General features: G+C 42.7%; 2 protein-coding genes across 2 annotated transcripts in view; one reads left to right on the top strand and one right to left on the bottom strand.

Moving 5' to 3' along the window:
- The window catches only part of INPP5D (inositol polyphosphate-5-phosphatase D), a 101,965-nt gene extending 96,889 nt beyond the window's left edge, over nucleotides 1–5,076 (bottom strand). The window contains exons 1-2 of the mRNA XM_075201739.1: nucleotides 4,791–5,076; nucleotides 3,766–3,829 (exon numbers count right to left, since the gene is read on the bottom strand). Of these exons, the coding sequence (XP_075057840.1) occupies nucleotides 3,766–3,829; nucleotides 4,791–4,924 (198 nt within the window). The 5' untranslated portion in view covers nucleotides 4,925–5,076. The remainder of the gene's footprint in view (nucleotides 1–3,765; nucleotides 3,830–4,790) is intronic.
- NGEF (neuronal guanine nucleotide exchange factor) overlaps nucleotides 1–27,641 on the top strand; it is a 305,718-nt gene that overhangs the window by 107,245 nt on the left and 170,832 nt on the right. The gene's annotated exons all lie outside the window — the stretch shown is intronic.

Genomic DNA, 27,641 nt, shown 5'->3' with positions numbered 1-27,641 from the left:
CCTGGGTCAAACTGCTGCAAATTCCTCTTAATCATCCATGTTTTTTAATGCTGAAGAGAAGATGTATTTGAAGTTTTTTGTATTATGTCTGCTCACAATGAGGGAATAAAAACATTGGTTTGGTGTAAACAAGTCTTCCTAAGAGCCTGTACCACGTAAGGGGTGTTTTTTTTGCATTTTAAATAGAGATATGTATAAGCTATGTTGAATTCCATACTAAATTTGACAGTCTGAGTAACGGTCATTTATGAATTTGCAAAAATGAATTGGATTGTGCCCAAAATATAGAATCATTCATGGGGTGCAGACTGCGCATTTTTGGGGGGCAGTTAGAATGAGGTGCAGATCCTCGCTACCTCAGCCTCCAAAAATGTACCTGGTTTATTCACGTCTTCAGAGGTAATGTTGGGTGTAGCCCCCTGTTTTCAGTGGGGTGTCTTTTGCACCAAATTTGTACTTTCCCATTTCATGTGGAAAATACATCTAAAGGCATCATTTCTATCAATGGAGCAGGAACAATAAAAATGCAGATGTGAAAATTATTTTAGTAAAATCAATAGGTTCATTCTGGGCATTTTGGTAAATGTGGTCGGAAAATAACCGTTTTTGGTTTGTGTACGTGGTCATCTTCTAGCCGCACAAACAGTCCCCAGTGACACCAAGAATGATCTGGGTCTTTGGCCCAAACCCCAAATAGCCAGAGCTTGTTTTATTTAGCCACGTACATGGCTGGCCAGATTGGAACTTGTTTTGCAAGCTTTGCTCACAAGACTTATTTAACATACAAATGATTCTCAAACAATTAATATGTTATGGGAAACATTACAATTTTCAAATAAATGAAGTGTTGGCTTTAAAGTTATATTTGTTTGGACTCTTTACTTTTTCCGCTCATTTTTATCTCAGTCTAGAATCCTACCAATGGTTGAGTAGAGTGTTTGCATGTGGACACTCCCCACAGTGATACGAGGACGAGCACCTATGTGTGCATGAGCAGACACATTGGCACAAAAAAAAACAAATAAAGCAAAATGAGCTTCCACATATTTTGCTGTTAGTAAATTATATTTTAGTGTCTGCTAACAGGGAACAGTTACGATTATCAAAGTGGGCAGAGCTATGTTCTATTTGCTGAAAGAAAGGAACATTTTATGACCATAGAAACTGTAAACAGGTTAAAAAAAAAAGATAAAAAGTAATTTACTGCTGCTTACTGTATTTTTGGAACTTTCGTCAGAAATATGGCAGCATGCAGTGAGTGACTAAGTGTTCCCTAATTGATCAAGCTAAGGCAAAACAGTGCAATTAACATTTCACTACAGCAGATTAGATTTTTGTTTTAGTTCCACATCAAATATAAAAAAACACTGTATATTGGAACAAAGCAGAACGACCTCATCTGCCAGCAAACAGTATTTCATTCCATTCTGAAAAGTATTTCATGATCAGCTAATACAGAGGGACCTCTCAAAATTTATTTACTCAGCCTGAACGTGGGTGAGTCAGTGAAAGGATCTGCAATGTTCAAAAATGTTGACACAAAGATAAGCCAAAGTCCTTGTCTGTAGCGTATGAGTTTCCTGTGACCTGCACGGCCATATTTACAAAACTTGCCAACTCTCCCGGAATGTCTGGGAGACTCCCGAAATCCGGGTAGATCTCCCGGACTCCCAGGAGAGCAGGCAAATATCCCACATACTACAATTTACTCGTGCATGATTCGTCATTTTGCCGCGGGGGGCAGGGCCAAAATGACGGTTTAATCTCGGGGGTGGGGCCAAAATGACGCGATTGACCGCGATTCTAGGCTGCCCTGTACTCTCCTACCTTCCCCTCTAAACACCTCCATTGCTGTATGCACCACTGATTGGGATGGCGGAACAGAGTCTTCATATCAGGACTGTCCCGCCTAAATTGGACGGTTGTGAGGTAAATGGATCGATGCATCAAGGTGGCGGTGTTTGTGGGGTGGAAAATTTTTCTTCTTCCGACAGAAGTTGGGAAAATCAGGGTGTTTCTAGCTAAAGTCACCTCACATTGCTCCCTCAATGAGATCTTGCTTTGTGGCAGGAGATATGTTAATGGTGGAGAGGGCACATTTACAATGGCATTGCCTGGCTTGCTAGTGGCCACAGAGCCTTGATTTTTACAGGTGCTCAGGAGGTGCCAGTAATCTATAGTCATCCTATAAATTTATTGGCATTACTATTTTACAAAAATTTAGAAAGAGAGATGGGTGAGGTCGCACTTTCTCCAAGTGTGGGATGCAGCCACAGAAAATAACCTAAAAGTGTATAGGAGGGAATCCCTATCCCCCCCCCCCCAATAAGTGGGGGTAGGGATTCCCTCCTAACCCGATGTCATTACATCAATCTACTCATTTTTCATATGCGCTAACCTGTGCACATTTGCATTTTGTATTATTGCAATATTTTTACTACCTTCGCTACATCTAGCAGGATAGACCGTTGTTTCCATCGGGACTGGATTATATATCCCGATATCAGTACATCAATTGATGCGAAGTGTTTATTTGCCATATCACATGTGCTAATCTGTGCACACTTACAATTTGCAATATTGTATTATTTTTATCACTTTTGTTCCGGCTGGAACTTGTTACATTTATGTGTGTTACAGTTATACATTTATGTGTGTACCATCATATTAAAATTCCCTTTTTACATTACCCAGCGCCCAGAACCTAATTCCCTACCATTACTATTTTACAATTCTGCTGCACTTAATGTGGTCACATGCATATACTATTGCAACAATAATATAAAATTATACAAAAGTGACACATGTGATTGACATTCACCTGACAACATCTAAAAGTTAAATTTGAGACAAAATAAGCCTCTACACCACCCAATAGTAACCCACATGAGTCTGGGGTCCCACCTACTTTCCAATAAGTCCCACCTGTTTTGCGGTCTATGAACAGGACTGTTCTACCAAACTTAGGGTCCTGTCCCCCCTTTTTCTCGATTATATAAGACATGAATGAAGTTCAAACAAGCAGTATGTTAATAAAGGATGTGATCCTTTAATGTAAGCAGGCAGGACTTTGAAGAGACGTTTTTATTCTTTCCATCACATAAACTGATTTTATGGGTGCAATTCCAAAAACTGAAAGGTGGTTTGCTCCAATGTATGCATGAGGCTGGCAAATAGGAGCATTTGTAGAAATAGAAATGTATTGCTGAGCACATTTCTACACTGCATTTAATGTCCCCACACAGTAAGGCTGGGTACACACTACAGTGTTTTCAACCGATTATCAGGCCAATTACACAATAAACAACAGCTCGGCCCAGTATATTGCAGTAGTGTGTATGCTCCAATGATGGACAACTATAGTAGGGTTTCATTTGACTTTTAAACCGAAACCAAACTAAAAATCTTGTTCAACCGTGGAACAATGTCGTTCCGATTCTTCAGTGTGTATGCACCCAGGACCGGCAGTGTCCATAGATCTCCTCTATGGAGAGTCTCTATGGAGCGTGCAGAGTCAGGATCTTTTCAGCCGATGGTTATGACAAATCAAGAGCTCAGATATGAATGTAAATCTTGTAAAACGTGTTTAGTCGACTGCGGATCAGGACCTTTTTCTTTTTTTTTTTTTTAGTTGTTGGTAAAATCGTTAACTATATCTCATTGGGAGAAATGTTCTGCAGTGTGTACCCAGCCTAAGCATGCCGCAACAAAAGACTACTTAGTAAATCTTTCAGGCATAAAGGATGAAAAAAGATTCATGCTGACCTGGACTGATAGTTGTTTGTCAGCGTTCTGTAAAATCCTGTAGGTATAGACACAGTTTTGATATCTGTAAACATAAAACATTAAAGCCGGTTTATATCATTAAAAAAATTCTCGAGATTCTCGAATATTCTTTGCTTGAAAGAAACTCTTCAGAATATATGGACATCAAGGACATTGAGCTGACCAATTTCATGTCTGTCTGTACCACGGACCTTCTGACTGGGCAAACAATTTAGTTGATGTAAAATACTTGATTTACATCATGTTTCACCTGTGTGCACCCAGACGAAACGTCTGCAGAACTGTGACTGTCATTTGTAATATATATGTACAATTTGGGATTTGGAGTATGTATGTTTTGTTCATACATCAGACTTCCCCTGTCTCCTAGCATAATGCTCAATCACTATATGACAGCAAGTGGAATTTGAAAAGGAAAGGGGTGCTTCAGCTTGGGGGATGCAGGTCCTGATTGGATAGCTATGAGTTTGGCAAGCTGGTAATTGATTAGTACAGATAAATCATACGAGCCATCCTGCAACCTCAAGAAGTTGCACACTGCTGCACTTATATAATATAACGGTAATAATGTACCCACTACTGTAAAATGAGGATAAAAGCCACAAGGAGTACCAAGACCGTACAAAATACTTTTATAGGGGTCACAAAATGCAGAGATTTCTTTTAATATACTTTTCATTTTACACTAGGTGGTACACAATTCATTATAATAAACTAGTAACCTGCTTGCATGAGGCGATCTTCATATGCAGATATGTTTTACCTTGACGGGCAGTTATGCATTCCATCATAGCGCACTTTCAGAATTAGGCATGTGACAAAAGTGACACCTCTACTCTCCAAATATAGATTATATTTTACAGAACTGACATCACTACTCTCTATCAAGATATATTTTACAGGTTAAGTTAGATATATTCATGTCAATGATGTATTATGTGTATGTGTCTGATACAAGCAGTGTTTACAGATCTGTGATATCTGATAAGTAATAGGTCACTTACAGCACACATAGGGCATATGCCCGGCAAACAGATTCGCTGTCCCGTACTAGGTAACTTCCATCTTTGCCAGCCTGTGACAGCAGATCCTCAGCTTTAGAGCGAGTGATGTTCCCATGGTACCAACAGAAAGACATCTCAGAAGTGTCAGTGCAGTGTTTCCAGAGGACCTCTCTGACTGTCCTCACTGCTGTGTTAGCACCCTGCAGCCTCAGCAGAACTCCTAAGCACTGCACTTGTCCAGCAGCCTAAACGTTCTCCCTAAGTTCTCTTGCTCAGAGTGTTACATTCTGTTTCCTGTTTTAAATGCAGAGATGCAAAGGAAACAGAAACATGGGGACTTCCTTATTGTAACCACAGCACAGAAGGGAGGGGGTGGAAGAAATGCATGACAAATACAAATATACACTAAAGTACCAGACAGCTGCATTTGTACTAGTAACAATGACATTAATTTGCAGTTATATCAAACTCTGCAGACAAATCAAACAACTGCAACAGGTGTCAGGGTTGGATTAAAGGCATGCAGGGCTGCCATCAGGGAGGTACAGGGAGTACAGTAGTATGGGGCCCAACAGCAGAGTGGGGCCCCACCAGCCCTGGGCCCAAACAAATTTATTAAGGTAGGGGGCCTCCGCAGTGAACTAATGGAGGTAGTGGGTGCAATTTCTAGGCAGCAGCTGCTCTTGAGATGTGAGAGGTGTTGTGGAGAGACTTCTGCGCATAATTAAGGATGTGGCAGCGGGCCCCCTTTTAAGTAGCATATCTGCCTCCACTCCCCAGATGTCAAGGCCCCACAGCTGCCGCCGTTTGCCCAGCCCTCCAGGTGCCCAGCTCCTGAACAGAGAGCCATTTGGAGAGGTTCCCCCGTGGATTAGATGCCTGTGAAGTGGGCGAAGAAGGAAGCTACTCACCATTCAGGCGTTCCAGCGATGAGTATTTTTCTTCTTTCCGTGCAGGTCCCGGAGGCCGCGGGTAAGTGAACCAATCAGCGCTCACTTCCCGTTGCTGGCCAATCAGTGGCCGGATAGGCGAGCCAATTCTGACTCGCCTCTGGCCATTTGAACTTTTGTCGCCGTCGCGAGCCAATCAGGGTGACAGCCAATGACGTCGGCGCGTCCGCGGTTTTATCAGGTGCTGAGTGCTGGCGGCGGAGGGAGATGGACGCCAGAAGAAAAGAAGACGGTGCAAGAGAAGCACACCGGGAAGAAGAAGGAAGACGCCGGGAGCAAGCCAAAAAAGAACTCGCCGGTGGGGAGCCCTTGTAAGGGCTAAGAGTGCACCCGCCAAGAAGACAGCAGGGTCGACAGAGCCTGCTGGATGCTGGATCACAGGTGATTCCCCCGTCTAAACAAGATTGCAGTCCAGAATACCTGCGGCTGCAAGAGGCAGAGACCAGGGTGTGGAAGACGTCGGATACGTCAGATGATTGGTCCTTGGGGGTGGAGGAGTTGGTCCCTGAGGAAGAAGGTAGACCCGAGAAAACTCTCCACTGGGATACACTGTATCCGGAGGCATGTGCAGATGCCTGCCCGGTGGTACCCAAGAGGATGGAAACCATCTGTACACCGAAGAGAGAGCTGCAGTACTTGGGACAGTGTAGCTGGTGAGTGGTGGACGATGCCACACTCTGAAGAAGCAGAGCCATTAAGGAGGTATCAGAATGGTGGGAGGTTCCGTCGACCGTCGAGGAAGAAACCCCCTGGATATCGGCTTTGGGTGAGGAAGTTGCCAGGATGGTGTGGATCCTGCACGAGAGGGCGCTACTAAGGAGAATCCGAAGAAGGCGGGTCAGGCGTGCAAGGAAACGACCCTTGGAGTTGGACGTTCAGGAGAAGACGTTGGTTGTTGGGACCACAACGGAAAAGGTTGGGGGAAATGTGGAGAGGTACCCCATTGATGAGGTGCCCGTGAAGAGGGCGAAGAAGGAAGCTACTCACCATTCTGGCATTCCAGCGGTGGGTATTCTTTCCTTGCAGGTCCCTTGCCAATCAGGGCTCACCTCCCGCTGCTGGCCAATCAGTGGCGGGACAGGTGAGCCAATCCTGACTCGCCTCCGACCATTTGAACTTTTGGCGCCGTCGCAAGCCAATCAGGGCTTGCAGCGACGGGCAATGATGGCAGCGCACCCACCGCTCTATTAGACGCTGGGTGCCGGCATCTTGGCAGAACAGTAGAGTGGCAGAGGGAGATAGACGTCGCTGGAGCGGCGCCAGAAGAAAAGAAGACGCCGCAAGAGAAGCCCGCCAGGAATAAGAAGGAAGACGCCAGAAGCAAGCCAAAGAGGAGCTCGCCGATGGGGAGCCCTTGTAAGGGCTAAGAGCGTTCCCGCCAAGAAAACAGCGGGGACACAAGTACCGAAGCTGAGAAGAGGCGCCGCCGACTGGAGGGTCTGGAAGACCCGAAGACGGCGAGGCCAGCGTAGTTTCCTGCGCGGAGCAGGTGAGTATAAAGATACTCAGTTAGGTTGGGCACAAAACCCGGGGGCAATCCAGGCATTAGGCCTGTGGCGCAGATAGGGGGCACAAGATAGGGGGCCCGGCTGCAGATAGGTCTAGCTAGGGTCCTTTTTGGGCATAAGGCCTCATAGTTAGAGTAGTGGGGCACAAGGCCCCATAGTTAAAGACAAGGGGGGGCACAAGGCCCCATAAGTAGAGAGGGTGGGACACAAGGCCCCAGTGATAGTATTTGGGCACAAGGCCCAAAAGGAAGCACAAGGCCCTTGAGAGATTAGCAGGGCGTAAGGCCCTTCAGTGTAGAGAGGCACAGGCCTCTAAGTGAGTGGGACGCTCGGTCTCTGGGTAGTGTAGGGGACACGTGGTCTGTTCTGATCCCCAGGACTAGGTGGGCGTAACAGCCGGGGCTCGGGCCGTGGGTCGGAGGCCTGCTGAGCGATAGCATTCCAGTGGACCCAGATGGCCGAGGACGTGTGAGTGGGAGAAGAAAGGTACGGTGCGTCCCGTAGTGGTCCCTCAGGATTTGGTGAGTACCTGGGGTGTTAGGGAAGGGATTGTTCTGTGTGTCTTGGTCTCCCTTGTTTTACAGACATTGGTCGTCAGACAAGGTCTTCAGAAGACCCCTGCGAGTGAGAACCCCTGAAGCCGCAGGGATAGAGGGAGTCGTCGTAGACCCGCTTCCGTGACCATAGCCCGGCGAGAGCTGTTCCCGTGGTGTTCTCACCTTGTGGAGCTGCCTCTTCCGTATTTTTCCCCTTTTCCTTACTGTAAAACGAATGCCCGGCACACAAGAACAGAGGCCCTTTTCCCTTGTTGGCGTTTTGGGCATTCGGACATTGCCCCCCGCCCCCACTCGGCCATACAGCCACAGCACGGCAGAGAGGCTGCATGCAGCATCGCTGACGTCATGTAATTAATAACATCAGATCGTTGTCAATAGTGTGGAGCCGAGAAAGGAGACAGCAAGAAGATGCAGAGAGGTAAGTAAACTACTGCAGGGGTTAGATGGAACAGGATGGTGGTTGACTGCAGAGAATGAGGGGGAGGCAAATGTTGGGTAGAGGATAATTTAAAAATGAGGGTGAGGTAGAGAAGGAAGGAGGGGTGCCCTACCTGTTACATTTTTTCTGTGCTCTGCAGTCATGTCTAAGAGGCCATATGCCTCCGGCCACCAGCTCCAGAGGAAACCTTTGCAATCCAAGTCAGCCATTTTAAAAAAGATATAAACTATACATGTTGTATTGTAATTACTTCACATGCGTGGATGTATACTAATAACCGTGCTTAGTATACTATACAGTTATCCCAGGGACATACTTTGGGGCTGATGCAGAGTTGGTCACAAAATGGGACTAAATTACTTTAAAATAGAGTATGGAAAATATCCACCCATATAATAAGCATTTCGAGAGGTGTCTGTCTCACATCATGTTCTTGTCTACAACAAATTATGCTCATAGGAGTCATCAAAACATACACCTTTCTCTCTCTCTCTCTCTCTCTCTCTCTCTCTATATATATATATATATATATATACACACACACTGCACGCTGCATCAGCACCTTAGTTTTTTATTATTTGTTTGTTGCTGGGGTTTTTCTTCACACAATCACTGGACAACATACTGTAATTCACAATACTTAGTCATTAATGGATGTGCTCCAATGTAGTACGTTCTGTTACTCTGCTCTCCTGTCATTTTAGTTCTCTTGGGCTCCCCAGTTGTGCTCAAAACAACTGAATCCTCCCTTGAATGACAGGGGGCACCAAAAAAACGGTTTAGGGTTGTTCTAAAATTCTCTGCTCAAGAATATTAGGGTGATATTGTCTAGGTTATAATTTTAGAATAATCTACAATTCAGTAATCCCAGTGACATCATTGTGATTGGCAATAAGGACTGGCTATATTAGGGAAGAGTATATTGACACATAGTATATTATTTTACCTGCTAATTCTCTGGTGTTACTCAGTGATAATAAATAATTTGTAATAGTGACCTAATGGTATCTGAAATGTTGGCTACCAGTAAATTGCTATAACAAGTAATCTACCACTGTTGATACATATAGAAAAAACCATAAATAATAAACACATGTTAATAGTTTTAGTTGTTATAATAAACTGATTTTGACAATGTTGCACATTCTTACTGACACCTTATGTTGTGTTATCACACATAAAGGTCTGAATGTGCAGTGAATAAAACAATAATGTCATGCAGAATTCCTGGAGTAAAAACTACCTCCACCCGACCTTATACCCATTATCCTCAGCCTAAGGATAGCCACACCGGTGGGTTGTAGGTTCATCATACCATTGGGGGGAACTGCTGCTGTTGCAAATCTAAATATTATTTAGTCAACGCTGTAAGCCTCTCAATAATACAGGGTGTTCCCAGATTATTAATTGAGATCCATGTGATTAGTTGACAGGGACATACTGATATTGTTTGCAATTGTGTTGCAATTAAATATAAATTATGTTGCAAAATATTTCTTCTAGAATCGCTACTGTGATCTTAGTATATGTAGATAAACTACTGGATTTCTGATCGAATATTAGTAACGTTATTCACTGTGGCATAATTTAATATCTGGGGGCAAGTTAAACAATCTAAAAAAAAAAATTTCCTGAACCACTCTAAAAATTGCTGTGAAATTCGCTGGGGAGATATCAGCGCTTAAAGATAGATCGTTATTTCATTGCTATTGTGTAGATGTTATATTGACAGCGCTATTTTTCCTCCAAATCAGCAAAGTGCTCCCAGATTATTTATTAATTATACACCCCTCATTTTTTCCCTTTTATTTAATAGTGCAGCCAGCAAAAGCGACGCGTGTTCCGCTGACACTGAGCTTTCTCACGGCAAACTCTTTTTACCATAAAATTGTTAATATTAAACTAATGAAAGTTAGATTTTAATTACATTAAGACATTCTACTAAGAGGTTTATTAGGTTTTAATAAATTAGGTTTGATATATAACAAGGGAGAAAGCTGTGCCTCATCTTGTCTAAACCTCTGTTATTTTACAACCTGTATTGTTAATAGGTTAAAGATGCACCCCATAATAAACTGAGGAGATATATTACCTTGATTTAAACACAAAGGGGTATATTTACTAAACGGCGGGTTTGAAAAAGTGGAGATGTTGCCTATAGCAACCAACCAGATTCTAGCTTTCATTTATTTAGTGCATTCTACAACATGAAACTTAGAAACTGATTGGTTGCTATAGGCAACATCACCACTTTTTGAAACCCGCCGTTTTGTAAATCTAGCCCAAAAAGTGTCTTGACTCCACACAATTAGTGTGACAGTGCCACTTCTCATTTCCTTTATATTCCTGGTATCTGTCATCTTTAGAATATTCCTGGTAATATCATTTTCCAGTGCATTCCTGGTACATACACCAATCTAATGTGAATCTTGATATCTATCATCTTCAGAGAATTCCTTGTGTCTGTCATTTCCAGAGTATTCCTGGTAATATAATCATCCAGTGTATTATTTACTTCAGTTAATTCTTCAATTCCTCCTCAGTATCAGTGTTTTCAGGATGTATTCTGCAAGCAATGGTCTGAAGTTCTGCCGCCCCATTGAGTCCGGGAGTGTTCTAATGTGAAGAGAGGCCCGGTGGAGTACTTACTTCTTTCTTCTTTCACCATCCTCTGGCATTGGTGACAGCAAGAATGAATACATCAGCCAACAAAGATGACTGAGTTGACTTTCTACTCTTGGCAGAGTTTGCTCACAACAGCCATTTTCATAAGACTTTCTCATCTACTCCCTTTTTGTTGTTTATGACTTCCATCCATTTCTGCCAAATTTGCCCTTCCCTGCTAGCTACTGAAGTACCAGTGCTTAGTTCTGTGTGTCATAATCTTTCTGGCATCTGGACTAAAGTAGCAAGTTTCAAGAAAGCATCCATTGGTTATAAATCTTTCACTGACAAAAAAACATCAGGCTGTTCCTTCTTTGAATGGTGGAGACAGAGATTTGTTGTCAACCCATAATCTTCACTTAAGAGTACCCTGTATGAAACATTGGTCCATTCGATATCCAAAAAGTTATCAATCCGTAGCATTCAGGCTTAAGCTGCCCCTTCTCTCTATGTTCCAGATTTGTTCCATATTTCCCTACTAAACCTCTGGTTATGAACTGTTTTTCTTCCATACCCCCTGCTCCCTCTATTATCAATGCTCAATATGGTAACAAGTTTGAGGCTGATCTGATTCTAGATATTCTTGGGGGAAATAATACATTTCTAGTGGATTAGAAGGGTTATGGCCCCGAGGAATGTACCTGAGTTGATGGCACCTATGTACATATCCCCAAGCTCCTGAAAAAGTTTAATTGGACATTTCCTATGCAACAATCCAGTGTGAGTCCTGATATTGTCATTCTTCAATGTATTCCTAGTATGTGTCATTTCCAGAGTATTCCTGGTAATATCATTAATAGTAATGGGTGGTGGACTAGTGATGTGTGTGGATTACAGATCTCATAGCCAGCCACATTACATTGAATTCATTACCAGCTTATTTCTTGCATTGATCAATTAGCAGCTGCATAAGTCATTGGTACTTAGTGTGGAACTTGCAAGGGGCTTAGAAAGGGACACATGAGGGCCAAGGTTTAACATGACACATACGAGGGAGCAGATGTCTCTGGTCTCTTTCCCCAGACACTTTTTATTTTATTTTTTATTTTCCATAGAAATATAACATGGAAAGAAGGGGGAAATTGGGGAGAAATTCAGGAGGATTGGGAGATGAGGATCCAAGTCCAGTGCAATAATATGCCGAATTCTAATTAGGCATCACAGGTGTCCAATTACAAGCCTGCAGTGCCTTCTGAATGCTACTAATACCACTTTCATACTGCCGCCCCGGCAATATCCCGGGTTCTTGAAGCCGGGTTTTTGCAGGGGCTCGGAGCGTCCCAGCTCAGAAACACCATTCATACTGCACCTTGGACCCGGGAATTTCCCGGGTTGACCCCATTTATACTGCACAAGTCTGTGCCCTGGCATATCTCTCTCTCTCTCTCTCTCTCTCTCCTATGCAAAAACCGGGGTTGCACCATTCATAGTGCAGGCAACCCGGGTCCGACCCGGGAATTACCCCTCGATAAATCCCGGGTTGAAGATGGGGTATAAGTGTGCTGAGAACCAAGGTAAGAGATCATCATCATGATGATTACTCTGCACATTCATTGCATCTTGCTGAGCACAGCCATAACTCTATCATGGACACATCTATGGCATGTTCATGGGCATTTTGCTGGGCATATCAAAGGTAGATCCTGGGCAAATCCAAGGTGTATTCTGGCATATTTTGCTGTTCATGTCACAGACATCTTGCAGGGCTCATCCAGGCCATTTAGCTGTGCACATCACGGACATTTTACTGGGCAAGACCAGGGCATATCCATGCCATCTTTCTTAGCACATCAGGAATTCTTTCTGGCCATCGCCATGAATGTCCCCAGCAGGTTACCGGGCACATCTAGCACACCTTAATTGGCTTACTGCCTGGAATGTTACATCTTGTTGAGTTTATTACTTGGGATGTTACATCTTATTAGGTTTAGCCTTTGCAAGTCACATTCTGTTGGGATAATTGGGATTATTACTTAGCATATCATGTTGATTTTAATACTATGGTTCTGTATATGGTGGCATAGCTCTGTGTATCACGGGCATGTAGCTCTTATTCTATTGAACTATATATAATGGGCATTATTATTGTATGATTTATTTTGATATATCATGCAAATTGTTTAAGGTCGCTCACCTCAGGACATTCATTTACCATCCCCAGACTGATGAGTTGGTAGAAAGGGTCAACAAAACCTTAAAAATCATGATAAAAAAAGGTTGTAGATAAAGATGGGAAAAACTGGGATTATTTATTGCCATATGTATTACTGCCTATTAGAGAAGTTCCTCAGTCCTCTACAAGGTTCTCTCCATTTGATTTGTTGTATTGGAGACACTCCAGAAGGTTGCTGGATGTGGCAAAAGAGACGTGGGAGGTGTAACCCACTCCTTATAAAATTGTTATTAACCATGTGTCTCAGATGCAGGATAAGATTGCTGCTGTAGTGCCCAGGGCTGCCACCTGAAAATGCGGGGCCCAAAACAAATGTTACAGGCAGGGTCCCTTCCTTTCTTCTATCACCCCAGCCTCATTTGTAAATTATTCTCTACACAACATTTGCCTTCCCCTTCCATTCTCAACAGTCACCCCCACCCCATCTCTGGTTCCATCTAACCCCTGCAGCAGGTTACTTACCTCTCTATGTCTTCTTGCGGTCTCCTTTCTATTGACAGCACTGTGGCGATGCTGCAGGGAGCCTCTCTGCCTTGTCAAGGCTTTCTGTCTGGGAACCGAGCACCTGGGGGTCTGGGACTGGAGCAAATGGTGACAGTGTGGGGCCCCAGTATCTTGGGAGTGGAGGCAGACATGCTGCCTACAAGGGGACCCGCTGCCGCATCCTTAATTACGGGCAGAGGTCTCTCACATCTCAGGAGCAGCTGCTGCCTAGAAATGGCGCCCACTACCTCCCTTAATTCACTGCGGATGCCCCCTTCCCTAATAAATTTGCTCGGGTCCAGGGCTGGTGGGGTCCAACTCTGCTATTGAGCCCTATACCGCTGTCCTCCTTGTACCCCCCTGATTGGGGCCCTGGTAGAGCCCAAGCTCAACAAGGGTGTATAATCGGAGTGCCCTGGTACAACATTTGCCCCTAGGGCCCCTGGGGAGTTCTTATATTGGTACCCACGGTAGAAAGCAACTTTTTGCCTAAATGGCAGGGCCATTTGAGATCAGGCCGAAACTATAAAGTTAACAGCCAGGGAAAACAAAGCCCAAACAAATTTACCATGTTAAGCTGATAAAACCCTATAAAAATAGGTTAGACCTGTCAACTGAACCTAGCCCACCAGTAACCCAACTCCCATTAGTTCCAGAACTAAAAGTGTTAGAGACACTGTCTAATGAGACCTCAAGAATGAGGTTAAAGTGTTCCTCATAAGAAATAGGGATATATTTTCAGAGCTACCCAGCTGAATGGCCATAATAAAGTATGTCTCAGAACCTCACGGTCAACTTAAAATCAGCAAGAGGACATTTCCAAGGAGGTTAAAAAAATGTTAAAACTCTGTATTATAGAAGAGTCTAACAGTGAGTGGCCCAGCTCCATAGCTCTAATCCCGAAAAACAGATGGAAGCCTACTGTAATGATTTGTATCCAAGTCTGATGCATACCTCATGTCCCATGTTGATGAGCTGATAGAATGGCTAGGAACAGCCAGATATCTTACCACACTGGATCTGACAAAAGGTTATTGACAAGTACCATTGGCTGACAATGCAAAAGAAAAAACGGCCTTCTCTGCTCCTGACAGATGCCTGAGATGTAGGGGTAGGTGCTGTACTATTCCAAAACAGAGATGGGTAGGAACACCCTATAATTTATTTGAGTAGAAAACTCAATGAACATGAAAAGAGGAATGCCATTATGGAAAAGGAATCATTGGCCATTAAGTAGGCATTGAATACACTAAAATATTACCTCTTGGGCACAGTTTAAAATGGATGTGTGCAAATAAAAGGCAGAATGCCAGGGTTACAGGATGGTTTTTAGCATTGCAAAATTTTAAGTTTACAGTTGAGCATAGGCTCAGTACACAACTAGCTAATGCAGACATGTTGTCTCGTATTTTCTGTCTAGGGGCTACAAGTGTTTCGCCCCTTAGGTAGAAACAGGGGAGGGGGATGTATGACAAAACATTGGAATAGTGTTTTTGAGCAGGTATGTTTTATTGGTTATACCTTTTGGTGTTTCTAAAATGTGTCAGCAGTCTTGGGTGGATGTGAAGCCACAAACACATTAAACTTAATGAAGGTTGCTGGTTAATTGAACAATGTAATATAACATTTGATGCCAGTACTCACAGTTATTATACAGTTGTAATACAACAGGCAGTAACAATCTTATGCATGCAGGTCATTGTATGCACTTATGTATATATAGATGCAGGTTGTTATATGCTCTCTGCTACACTGTGCAGATTTGTATTGCTGTTGTGGTGGTACTGGCTCTCTTATTTTCCTATGGGGAGCCTTTGATCACTCATAGAAGCTTTGAGGGCTTTATATTATATATAGACACGCAGCTAGTTCTGCTGCATCCGTTCGCTCTCACTCTCTGATGGAAGTGTCAGAGCGAAAGCCAAACTTCCGGTTTGTGCTGTTTGCGCACACACGCAGTAGCACAAATCAGACGCTAGGCGCCCTGCCCCACTTCCTCTCCACCAGACGGAGCTCGGTGCTCCATTCTAACATGTTTGTTCCAGGTTTCTGACCTACATGTTTTAAATCCTCCCCCTCCCGGGATATTGTTTTGTGTGGTACTGAACTTCCCAAAGCCAAAGAGTGTGTTCAGCTTTAGGAAAAAGCTGGTCCGGTGCACTGGGATATAAATTTATAAGGCCCAGGTGAGGTCTTCTAATTTTCCAGCCTGACAGCAGACTGTAATGTGTGTTTAAAAGGATGTCAGATCAGTCTCACTCCCTGCTCTGTCTAGGGGAAGGAACTGCAGAGTCTCTATAAGAGAAAGTCTAATACTTGCCTTGAGTAAACTATACATACTGGTACTTCTAATGTTTTCTTTTATAGATTGGAGTAAGTGTACAGCTTACTTCAACTTTAGTTGGAGTAAGCTGTACACTGGCTCAGCTTTTAGCCCAAGCTCCCACTTTTCCTTATTCTCACAAACATAACGCTTTGAATATTTCTAAATACTGTTGGCAAACATCACAGCAGCGCTGAGGATCAACTTCATACCGAAAAACAAGGTTGTTTTAGGATCTACAGAACTACCATCTCTGTCCAGCTGTGGGACCCACAGAGCTCAACAGTCATTGCTTTTTCAACATCTGTTCAGCTACTCACTGAGCTCAATTGTGATCACTGTTACCATCTCTGTTTGGCTGGTAGACCCTCTGCACCCAACTGTCAGCATCCTCCTGGACCTCGTCATGTCAGAGCGGCAGAAACTGCCTACTGCACTAACCCCAGCCAGGGGGGTGGTAAAGTATTCTTCACCTCTTCCATTGCCCCACACAATTTTGATCAATTGTTCCTTTCTACTCTCTCATTACCTACCCTAGCTAATACACATTCATTCACGTCTCTCCATCATGCACTGTCACAATCAGAAGGTCTTGGGAAGCCCGAAGTGTTTGCCTGGTTTGACACTACCCCACGTTAAGGTGTGGAGTCTAACGGAGAGGAAGGTTTTCACCAGAGGCTCCTGCAAGGGAGCATGGACTTGGCGGCTCACTAACCGCAGGTCCCGGTTCTCTAAAAGGGTAACGGGCAAAACCTGAGGGAGAGCCTGGAGAACAGAGAAACTGGGGAGCAGGAGGAGAAGTCTAGAAGCAAAGACTACTGATGAAATCCTGAGGGCTTGGTAGCGCCCAGAATCAGGAATACAGATAGATAAGAGTCTCTGCAGCAGTGGCTGCTGGTGGAATCCTGTGGAGCTGGGTTAGCATCGTTGAATCAGGAACACAAATAGATAAGATGGTCTGCAGCAGCTGTTGCTGGTGGAATCCTGTGGAGCTGGGTAGCACCGATGAATCAGGAACACAAGTAGATAAGCAAGGATACAGGAGCCAGTACTGGGACACATCTAACCAGGAGGAGTGACCTGAAGATCTGGCAACTTGGTAAAATAGCAGGTGCTTTAAATAGGCAGAGCTGACAGGCAATTAGCCAATCAAGAGAGTGCAAGAAGTAATGAGCAGACCAGGGGGTAGAGATTTTTACGGCAGGTTTGAAAAACCAATCAGATTCTAGCTATCATTTATTTAGAACATTTTACAAAATGATAGCTAGCATCTGATTGGTTGCTATAGGCAACATCTTCACCTTTCTATCTCACCAGAAAACTCTCAGCTTGATACATTTACCCCCAGGTGTGTGCATGCTCAGTTCAGCCCAGCAAGTGAATGCAGATGGAAACAGGTGAAACCAGACCATAATGCTGGTGCAATGTGTGACATGCACCTACTCAATTTACAGTCTCTCCTTTTTACTGTCACCATACTTCACTCCAAACTCCTTCTCTTTCTCCATCATCCTATCCCCCCAATTCCCTCCTCACTAGTCTGTACACATGAACTGTTTTGTTTCCTGCACCCACCACACTCACCAGCCTACATAAACAGAAATAAACCTCACACCCACAAATCACCCTCGCATGTCCTCTTTCTAACCTTGCTCCTTCTCATGGCTGCTGGTGATATCTCACCTAACCCTGGGCCCTGTACAATCCCCATTATCTGCTCATGCTCCTCGCTCTACCCCAAACCTTTCCATCCATTCCATACTTTCAATCCTGCCAACCTTATCCACATATCTCCACTATCCTCTCTTCCCTTCTCCAGTGCACTATGGAATGCCAGATCTGTTTATAACAAACTTACATCCATCCATGATCTATTCATTTCTAAATCCCTCAACCTCCTTGCCATTACAGAAACTTGTCTCACCTTCTCTGACAATACATCTCCTGCAGCTCTCTCCTATGGTGGACTCTCCCTCAGCCACACTCCCAGACCTGGAAACAGACAAGGTGGTGGAGTAGGCATTCTACTTTCTCCATGCTGCACCTTCCAAGTCATACCCTCTGAACCCTCTCTCACATTCTCTTCCACACTATCTGTCTATTTTATCCTCTCCACCGTCGTGTTGCTGTCATTTATCTCCCCACAGGTGCAGTTTCCTAATACCATGACAACTTTGCGGCCTGGCTCACTTATTTCCTATCCTTTGACCTGCCTACACTCATATTAGGTGATTTCAACATTCCCATTGAGAATCCCACTGTCTCTTCTGCTACTAAACTTTTTTCACTTACTTCCTCCTTTGGTCTCTCCCAATTGCCCTCATCTCCCACCCACTGTGATGGGCACTCCCTTGATCTTGTCTTCTCCCACTACTGCTCCATCTCTAGTTTCTCCAATTTAGCCTTCCCAATCTCCGACCACAACCTCTTTTCCTTCAACCTCACCTTACCCATGCCCCCAAATACACACGTACACAATGAAACCTACTCTTACCCCAATCCACTTCTTATTTTCACTAAAACAACTATTTTCTTTAATGAATGCATTGTTCGGTCCTAATCAGGCTGCCTCTTTCTATAACAAAATATTCACTTCAGCCCTAGACAATTCAACTCCAGCTACTACATATAGTCTCTGACGATCCACACCCCAGCCATGGCACAACAAACAGACCCGCTACCTGCAAAAGTGCTCCCGTACTGTAGTGCGCCACTGGAAGGAATTTCATTCCTATTTCCTCCACTATAAATTCATCTTTTCATCTTACAGCACTGCCCTTTCAATTGCCAAACATTCTTCAAATCTCTAATATCCACCCAGTCTTCTAACCCACATCGCCTCTTTGCCACCTTCAACTCCCTTCTCTGCCTACCTGCACCTCCTCCTCCTCCCTCCCTCACTGCCCAGGATTTTGCCACTTATTTAAAAGACAAAATTGATACCATTCGACAAGATATTTCCTCATGCCAAATTCCACTCTCTCCACTCTACCCACCTTAACCTACACTGAGAGAGTGTATGTCCAGCCTGACTGCTTTTTAAACACCCACACACAGGTCCAGTTGCAAATCAGCCTACATTTAGGCTAAAGGCCCAGAAGACCTAAAATGGGCCTGATCAATGGAGCCCATCCTCTCTCTTCTTTCATAACCCCAGGGACACTAACAAGCTTTTCCCTAAAGCATTTCCCAAATATAAACCCTTTCCCTGGGGGTTTTAATGTACACAAGGCAAAAAGCCTTGGACATATACATCTGCCATTCAGCACTTTCCCAGTGATTCTCTCATATATCCCCTGCCCTCTTGTTTCGACCTGTGGGTGGAACACCTGTAATTCCTAGACACACCTCTATTTCTCACCAACAACACATGTTGTGGAATAGGTGAGAAGGTTTTGGCTACTGTTCCTTTCGGGCCCAAAAGAATACCAGATACTGGAGGGACCAGGGTAGCTGACAGAGCCGCTATATCTTTCCAGAGTTTTATACACTTTCATGGTAGATCTATTCTGGCTTACTTTACCCTGATGGGAACCTTAACAAAGGGTTGGTAATATTCAAGGTCTGGACCCTTATCTCTGGGGACTCAGACTGAGCACCTAATTGGGAAGAAATCCTGGACTGGGTAGCACTATGAAGTACTTCTGACCTAACAGTGCAATGAGGCCTCTCTGCCTGAACAGTACAATGAGGCATCTCTGGTCGAACAGTCGGGGCTGGGGGGGTCTCAGCAACCAATTTATCATGATGAATCTTTAACACTTCATACTGGGTCTTCAATTGCCTTTTAATTGTTTCAACGTGGGATATGGTCTTAATTTTTTTCTCTTTGTGTATCTGTGACTTTTTCATTTTTGCGGCTTCTTCTTTTGCACTTAGACACTAACTTCGACTTGTATTCTTGGCTGCATTTAACCTTGCAATATCAGAAATGCCTTGCAATTTTCCAGTCTCTTCAGTGAGGTGCTGTGTTCGAGCCTTCCAATGTCTCAGATCTTCTTAAAACAATTTTGATTCTGCCTGCAGCATCCCCTTTTCTCACTGAGTAAGACTCTTATAATAGCAATATATTTGCTTCAAGTTTCCGTATCTTAGCTTGGAGTTGCTGTAAGTCATGGTCCAATTGCTCTTTAAGTTGGGTCATTGTCTTTGTGGCTACCAGAACTTTTCTGCGCTCGGTATTCAAACTATCTGAAGCTTGTTTACTTCTCTCCCCATGTGCTCTACACGCTGCTTGTATCTCAAACCTTCTACTTGTGTAACTTCAAATCATGCTTCAGCAATTCTTTTTCTTGTCTCACCAGTCTGAGAAGTTTCATGACTTGCTTCTGAGACTTTCCTTCCTCACTGAAAGAGACCTTGAGAGCTCCCCCTTGAACACTATTTTTTTACTGAAGACTTCATCCCATAGATTGTAAGCTTGCGAGCAGGGTTCTCCTACCTCTCTGTCTGTATGTATTACCCAGTATTGTGTTATTAATGTTTGTTCCCAATTGTAAAGCGCTACGTAATTTGCTTGCGCTATATAAATAAATGTTGATGATGATGATGATGATGATCTTGGTGCTGTTATAATTGGGCCTCCTTCTCCAACTGCTGTTGCCTGGTGACTGCCAGCTGAGCCACAGTAGCTTGTATCAATGCTCTGACCATATCATCCATGCTAGGGCACTGTAACAGTCTTTTTCCGAAATCCAAAATAAATGTGTATCTGGCTTTTTAATCTTTTCGCTCTTCACATTGAGTCTTTGATACACTTATACAGTGGCGGATCCAGGGGGGGGGGGGGGGGCGATTGGGGCGATCGCCCCCCCTAGCAGACACTTGCTGCCGACGGCTGCACAGTATGTGCAGGTCCGTCCAGCCGTGACAGGCAGGGACAGTGTGCTGCCCGGCTCTGATTGTGTTTAAAACACAATCAGAGCAGCCGGGCAGCACACTGTCCCTGCCTGTCACGGCTGGACGGACCTGCACATACTGTGCAGCCGTCGGCAGCCTAAGATGTTAGAAAGGGGCGGGGCCTAAATCGCCCCGGGTACTGTAGATTTCTAGATCCGCCCCTGCACTTATATGCAATCTTTCTGGTTTTAAGACAGTAATCTTCTGCTTTTTCTTGCCCAAGGTAACTTGAAATGCAGCCAATTTTATCTTCATAGAGAGGAAGCACTTTCCTTACAGAAACACCATTTCACTTGACTTAGGAGGTGTGGTACTACAATACCCAGCATGTGTCACAGTAAACTTTTCTTTTAAATATTCACAATTGACTTCAAGTCCTCAATCAGAATTGTTATGGTTAACTATGTTTTAAAATGACAAGAGCTTTGTTAACTTAAAATGTTACTTTCAATAATACAAATATAGACTTTAGCTGCTTTGAGTGTGCCTAGTGTTTGTCAACATAGAAATGTAAGTTTTTACCATAAATAAATTGCAGCAAATTGCTCAATAGTTTCATGAACAGCTATGTTTAAAATTGAGTTCAATGACCATTCCATATGATATTTCCCAGCGGGTATGTTTCCAAATCCAGCAGAGGCATGTAAAAATACAGAAATATTGTTGAAGTTTAATACTTGGATGAAGGTGGTAATGTTGGGACTATGGCTTATTAGATAAACTTTTAGTACTGAGCTAATAGAGATCTTCACCTTTAGCAGCCGCCTTTCCTGTAGAACTAGAATTGTTCGGAGGTACTCTGATGCCCCCACGACTTAAACTCATGGGGCTAGTAGAAGTTTATCAATATAGTCGCAGTGCAGGGTATAGAAAAGATAAATGCTGGATGCTGGAAGCAGGGACAAGCCAAAGGTCATGGGTCAGTAGCAAACAGGAAGTCTAGGAACAGGCCAAAGGTTGGGGCAGGTTGCAGACATGAAAATCCAGAAACAGGCAGAAGTCAAAGGGCACAGGCATTCGAGCAGGGTCCAAGAAACAAGCCAAAAGGTCACAACAGAGGACAACGTAGGACAGAGCAGGTCAGCAGTCTGTGAGGCACACTAACGTTATAACCATCAGAGAGGCTAAGCCCTACTTGCCTTAAACTCATGGTTGACCAATCAAAAGGGAGGCACACAGGACTCAAAATCAGACTCCTTAGGCTGTGATTAATTACTTGACTAAGGCACGCACGCACCCTGATACCAGATTAACCAGGCAGCGGTGGTGAGGAAGAAAGCATCCCGGCTATTGCCCTGGTAACAGCCGGGACACAGAACCTGGAAGTGACGTTCCAGCTGTCAGAGCAATAGCTGGGATGCGGCCCCTAGCAGTGAGAGACGAGTTGGCGCAGGAGCGACTCGTAACAGGTAGTCAATATTTTCTGTACATTAATATCGGTTGCGATGCGATTAATATGCAATCAAATAATTATTATTGCAAATAACAACATGCAAATAAGTTTAATCTATTTACTTTAGTTACTATAAAATATAAAGTGGTAAAGAGGCTAAATAATGTTTACAACATACAAATTACATTGAGTTTTGTATCATTCTGTTCGCAATTGCATGAGAACATTTCCGGTGTTATTTATGTAGCCTTCGTTTCTTGCAAACACTAGTTTAAAATAATATCACTTTTCATACACTAAATAGCCAGTTCACATGGATCATAGAGGAACTAGTTTCTACAGGTCTAGAGGCGGGAATCTGAAGAAAGACACCTGGCAATCTCAAGGAACAATGACCAGAAGGCTCATCCAATGGAACGTCGTTCTTGGGACGTCAAGACCTTTTGACCTATGAATGTGGACCTTCATAATGTAACTGTGTATCTTTGTGAAGTCACTGCTGTTTACAACTGCACAGTGTATAAATTGGTCACCTCTGGCTTCTGGCTTTGGAAACCAGAGCGTTCTGATAGAAGCTTGTGTTAGTGCTAACAAACGAATGCGTATTCATAGCAAAGTTTGCTTTATAATACAATTGCAAATAACACCTATGTGCTTTGTAACCACAGCAATCGAATTGGAGAATCCTTATTGCAACCAATACATATAGACACAACAATATATAATGTTAGGGGTGTTCTGTTTCAATACACAATGTGCAATCACTCTTAATAACTTACACTTGGAAGTCTATCTCTGTGCAGCCAAAATGTTGTTCCGTTATTGCTAGCATGCCATGTGTTCTCTATATTCGTCCATGGGTATGATTAATGCTGCTTCCGTATGCTAGAAATACAGCGCGTTGAATTTAAAAGAAAGGGTTGAGAATTTATTGTCAAAAGTTTGTACAATTTCAATCATTAAAAAAACTGTAGCACTTACATTGTGGTTAAAATGTTGGCACCAGAATACTTAAATCCAATCCATTTTCATTTGCAATCAAGTCCATTTCAGACTCCAGATACTTCTCTAGAGCCTATGATCAGAAAAGTGTGTTTGAGTAAATAAATATGTTACACAGAAGTGTTGTTATAAGTCTGTATGCTCAACGCGTTTCATTCCAATTGTGGATCTTCTTCAAGAGCAGTGTTTGTAGAATCCTCCTGTTCCGTCTCCCAGCTTTACATAGCTATCGTCTGAGTCGTTTGTAGTGTTTGTAGCCAATTAGCAGATCTGTGTTCTAATTATGCACCAGCTTATTCCTCTAAGATTTAGCTGTGTATGGGGCAAATTTAATTCCCTGTGTTCTTCAGAACAACACGGGACGCGCACTATTTCCGTTAGTATGGTAATAGATGTGCATTATTACCGTTAGTATTGTAATTTCAACGCTGATTTTTGCTTGCAGCTGTGTGAGCCACAAGCAAAAATCTGTGTTAAAATTACCATAGTAACATAATTGAATCTGCCCCTATATCTCTAATTTCTCCAATACTCTACTGCATACATTATTTATATTTACATATTGACACACTAAATGATAAATTTCATTAATAACTACTATATTCAAAGATGTTAAAATCAACTTATTGTATGAATACAAATAAAAAAAATAGAAAAAGTATAAAGAAAATTAAATAAATAATAATATAAAATAAAAATAATTTAAAAAAAGAGCACAGCTAAACATAAATATAAAAATCCTACATAATTTGCAATCCTAAAATCCACAGCACAATGAAATCATAGAGCTTCTATAAGCATTGGAAATATATAACATTTCGATAAATAATGCATTGAAATCACATTATACCTCTTCATTTACTTCTATGTTTAGGTCTCATAATGTACTAGAGACCATATTGAACCTATTTAATTAATTAATTCAATGCTTATATTTCTTAGTGTACTAGAGATATAAGATGCTTTTTGTTCATATTTTACAATGCATATTCAAATACAAACTTTTTAACTTCCAATGCATAGTATAATGTCTATGTAATGTGTATTAATTCATAGTCTAGTTAGTCAGAAAAGCTTAAGATTATTTATTACAATAAAGTCTTTTGTGCATTGTCACTATGAGAGTGCAGTATTTTGAATTAGGTGTATATTCTTAAATGCCTGCTGTTTGGCCAGTTAGCATGTGTAGTACAAAAGCGATTACAACTTGAAGTCTATATTCAAATCCCTGGTGGTTAGTGTTTGCAACTTAAATATCCATCTATCTTTTTCTTTATTTATTCTGCTAATAAAATTCCTGCTCTCCAATTTCTATCCACTTTGCTGATCCCGGTAAATTGCAACCCTGTAGGATGTTTGTTATGGATTTGAGCAAAATGAACTCAAAGCCTTTCCTAATATTTCTTATATCATCGCTCAATCTTATCTTTAATTTGAGAGCTGTCCGGCCTACATATTGTATGTGGCATGGACATTCATGTAGGCAGATCACATTACATGTATCGCATGTTATATGTTGCTGGATGTCAAAAGATTCTGATGTTTGATTTTTCAGGAAGGTACAGACTGGTTTGTAGGTTCTGTAATTCAGGGTTCTACAATTGATGAAAGAGCCACATTAGTAGAATCCATGTTTTGGAGTCAGTTTGTCCAGCCATGTGTTGTCACCTTGTGTAACAGGCATATGATTTTTTGCAATATTTTTGAAAAGATTCAGAGCTTTTCTAAATACTATTTTTGGTCTTTATGGTAATGTATTCTGTAATGTCTCATCAGTCTGTAGTATATGCCAGTGGCATTTTCCAATTTTATTAATTTGTTTGGCTAAGCTTGAATATTCAGTTATAAAGAGTACTCCCTTACTCCAACTTCGTCCCTCTTCAAGTCTTTAGCATCATTAAGGGGTCTATGCATCAAGCAAAAACGTACTCAAAAGATGCGGAAACAGCCGTTTCCGCATCTTTTAAGTAAGTGTGCTATGTATTAACTGCCTACCGGAGGAGATTTCATAAAAATCTCCTCCGTTTAGGCTGACACCGTGCAGCATCTCAGTCCCTATAGATTATTATGGGGACTGCGATGTTCTGCAATGCATGAAGCTTTGATAAGATTTGCATTGCACTGACAGGTAACGCCATCTTTCCTATGGGATTCTGCTGAAGCCTCTCTGGCTTTGCAGAATCCGGTACAGCACTTCCTCCTGTCACCGGCAGTGCTAAGCTGCCAGTAAGCAGGAAAATAAGATCGCAGGAAAGGGGTCACTTTGCTCCCAGAGTAGCCCCGGCATGGTGCATCTTAGCGATACCTAAATGTGCATCATTGCGATGTATATTTAGATGTACCGCATCTTATCTTATGAATTGTTCATCATATATTTTTTCTAAGAATTTTGCTTGTCCCTGTTACATGTATATGTCAATTTCTGTGTATACGTCTAAAATGACCTAAAGGTAGGTTTTCTAGCCAGTTTGGATGATGATGGTCAGTTGTCAGTATGTATCTGTTTACATCCACTGTTTTATGAAAGGCTTTTGTTTAATACTACCCTTGTCTATATAGCTCTAAATCTAAAAGCTCTCTATAATTGTAAGTGAATTTCAAATTATTCTGATTTTTTTTATGTATAATAGAAAGTGCTCCAAATATTCTTTTGCCCCTTTCCAGACAATAAGCATGTAATCTATATATCTCTTTCAGAGCACCAAGTTTACCCCAAATTCACGATTGGACCAAATATATTCTTCTTCCCACTTACTCATAAATAAATTTGCATAAGTCGGGGCAAACCTGGTACCCGTTGCTGTGCCCTGTATAAGTTAGTAATCGCATTCATACCACACATAACTGTGTTCCAGTATAAATGAAATGCTGCTTAGGATAAAAATTATTTGTGTCTCATCTAGCAAACCTCCCTTGTGAAGAAAATGTTCTGTGCTGTGTATTCCCTGGTCATGTCTCATCACTGTATGTAACATCACAGGAGACTAACCAGTATTCATACTGCATTAGCACTTCTGCCTTACAGCACTGGGGTCATGAGTTCAATTCCCTACCATGGCCTTATCTGTAAGGAGTTTGTATGTTCTCCCCATGTTTGCGTGGGTTTCCTCCAGGTGCACCGGTTTCCTCCCACACACCAAAAACATACTGGTAGGTTAATTGGCTGCTAACAAATTTGACCCTAGTCTGTCTGTGTGTGTGTCTGTATGTCTGTCTGTGTGTATATTAGGAAATTTAGACTGTAAGCCCAATGGGGCAGGGACTGATGTGAGTGAGTTCTCTGTACAGTGCTGCGGAATTAGTGGCGCTATATAAATTAATGGCAATAATAATACTGCATTCTCATTTCAAGCTCTCCTATCCTGCCACCTCCTAACCATTCTATCTATGGCCTCCTCTTCCTCATTTGCCATCTCCATCTCTTCCCAGATGGTCCTACTGTCTCTCACCACCCCTCCCTCTAGAATGTAAGCTCTCGAGGGCAGGGTCCTCTCTACCTATTGTCCCACGTCTGTCTACTGCCTGACTCCCTCGTACGTCCTGTCACCTCTTTTGCTGTACTTTGTGTAAGTCCCCAAAGCATTACTCACACTCATCTGTGCTACTTATATAGATTACCTCATTTATTTGTTACTTGAGTCTGTATCTGGCGCTACGGAATTATAATAATAATAATTCTATCCCTTTGCAAGTCTTTCTCCACTGTGTCTATCACTTTAAATTTTCCAAGCACACACAAACCTGCTTCCTGCAGATTTCTCAAACCTGCTGCTGCTGCTGCTCTCAATATGTGCAGATCTCACACTCACATTCTACACCACATTGTAACCACGTTAGGGGAACAGGTGCCATCGGCTGGGGTAGATGGTATTGAAGAGCAGCAGAAGAGTCACACAAGTTCAGGGTATTCAGTACAACTGAGTTTTATTAAATAGAAAAGAAAAAAAACCTTCAAAATAAACACCTTGCCTGTCCAGCACTAACTTAACACACAGGAAGACCCTCTCTCCTGTGAAAGACCTTGTGTCCCACACACATACAAAGCATAGAGGTAATTGCTCACCATTTGCAGAGTCTCTCAGAAGGCATCCAACCTCATCCCCAGGTCGGAGAGAGTGCATGTCCAGCCTGAATGATTTTTTAACCCACACACAGGTGCAGTTGCAAATCAGCCTACACTTAGATTGGAGGCCCAGAGGACCCAGAATGGGCCTGATAAATGTAACCCACCTTCTCTCTCCATTCATTACCCCAGGGACCCTTACCAACTTTCCTTAATGCTGAACATCTCTCTGGGAAACATTTCCCAAATATAAAGATCTCCCTGGGTTTTAATGTACACAAGGCAGAACGTCTGGGACATATACTCCTGCCTATCAGCACTTTCCCAGTGCTTCTGTCGCAATATATATTAGTATTATTTTTTTAGTACAGTACATGTATGCAGCATTTGATATTGC

The sequence above is a fragment of the Mixophyes fleayi genome, chromosome 3, assembly GCF_038048845.1.
Source record: "Mixophyes fleayi isolate aMixFle1 chromosome 3, aMixFle1.hap1, whole genome shotgun sequence".
Classification (NCBI taxonomy): Eukaryota; Metazoa; Chordata; class Amphibia; order Anura; family Limnodynastidae; genus Mixophyes; species Mixophyes fleayi.
The sequence above is the reverse complement of the archived record's forward strand: the minus strand, read 5'-3'. Positions and strand labels throughout refer to the sequence as shown.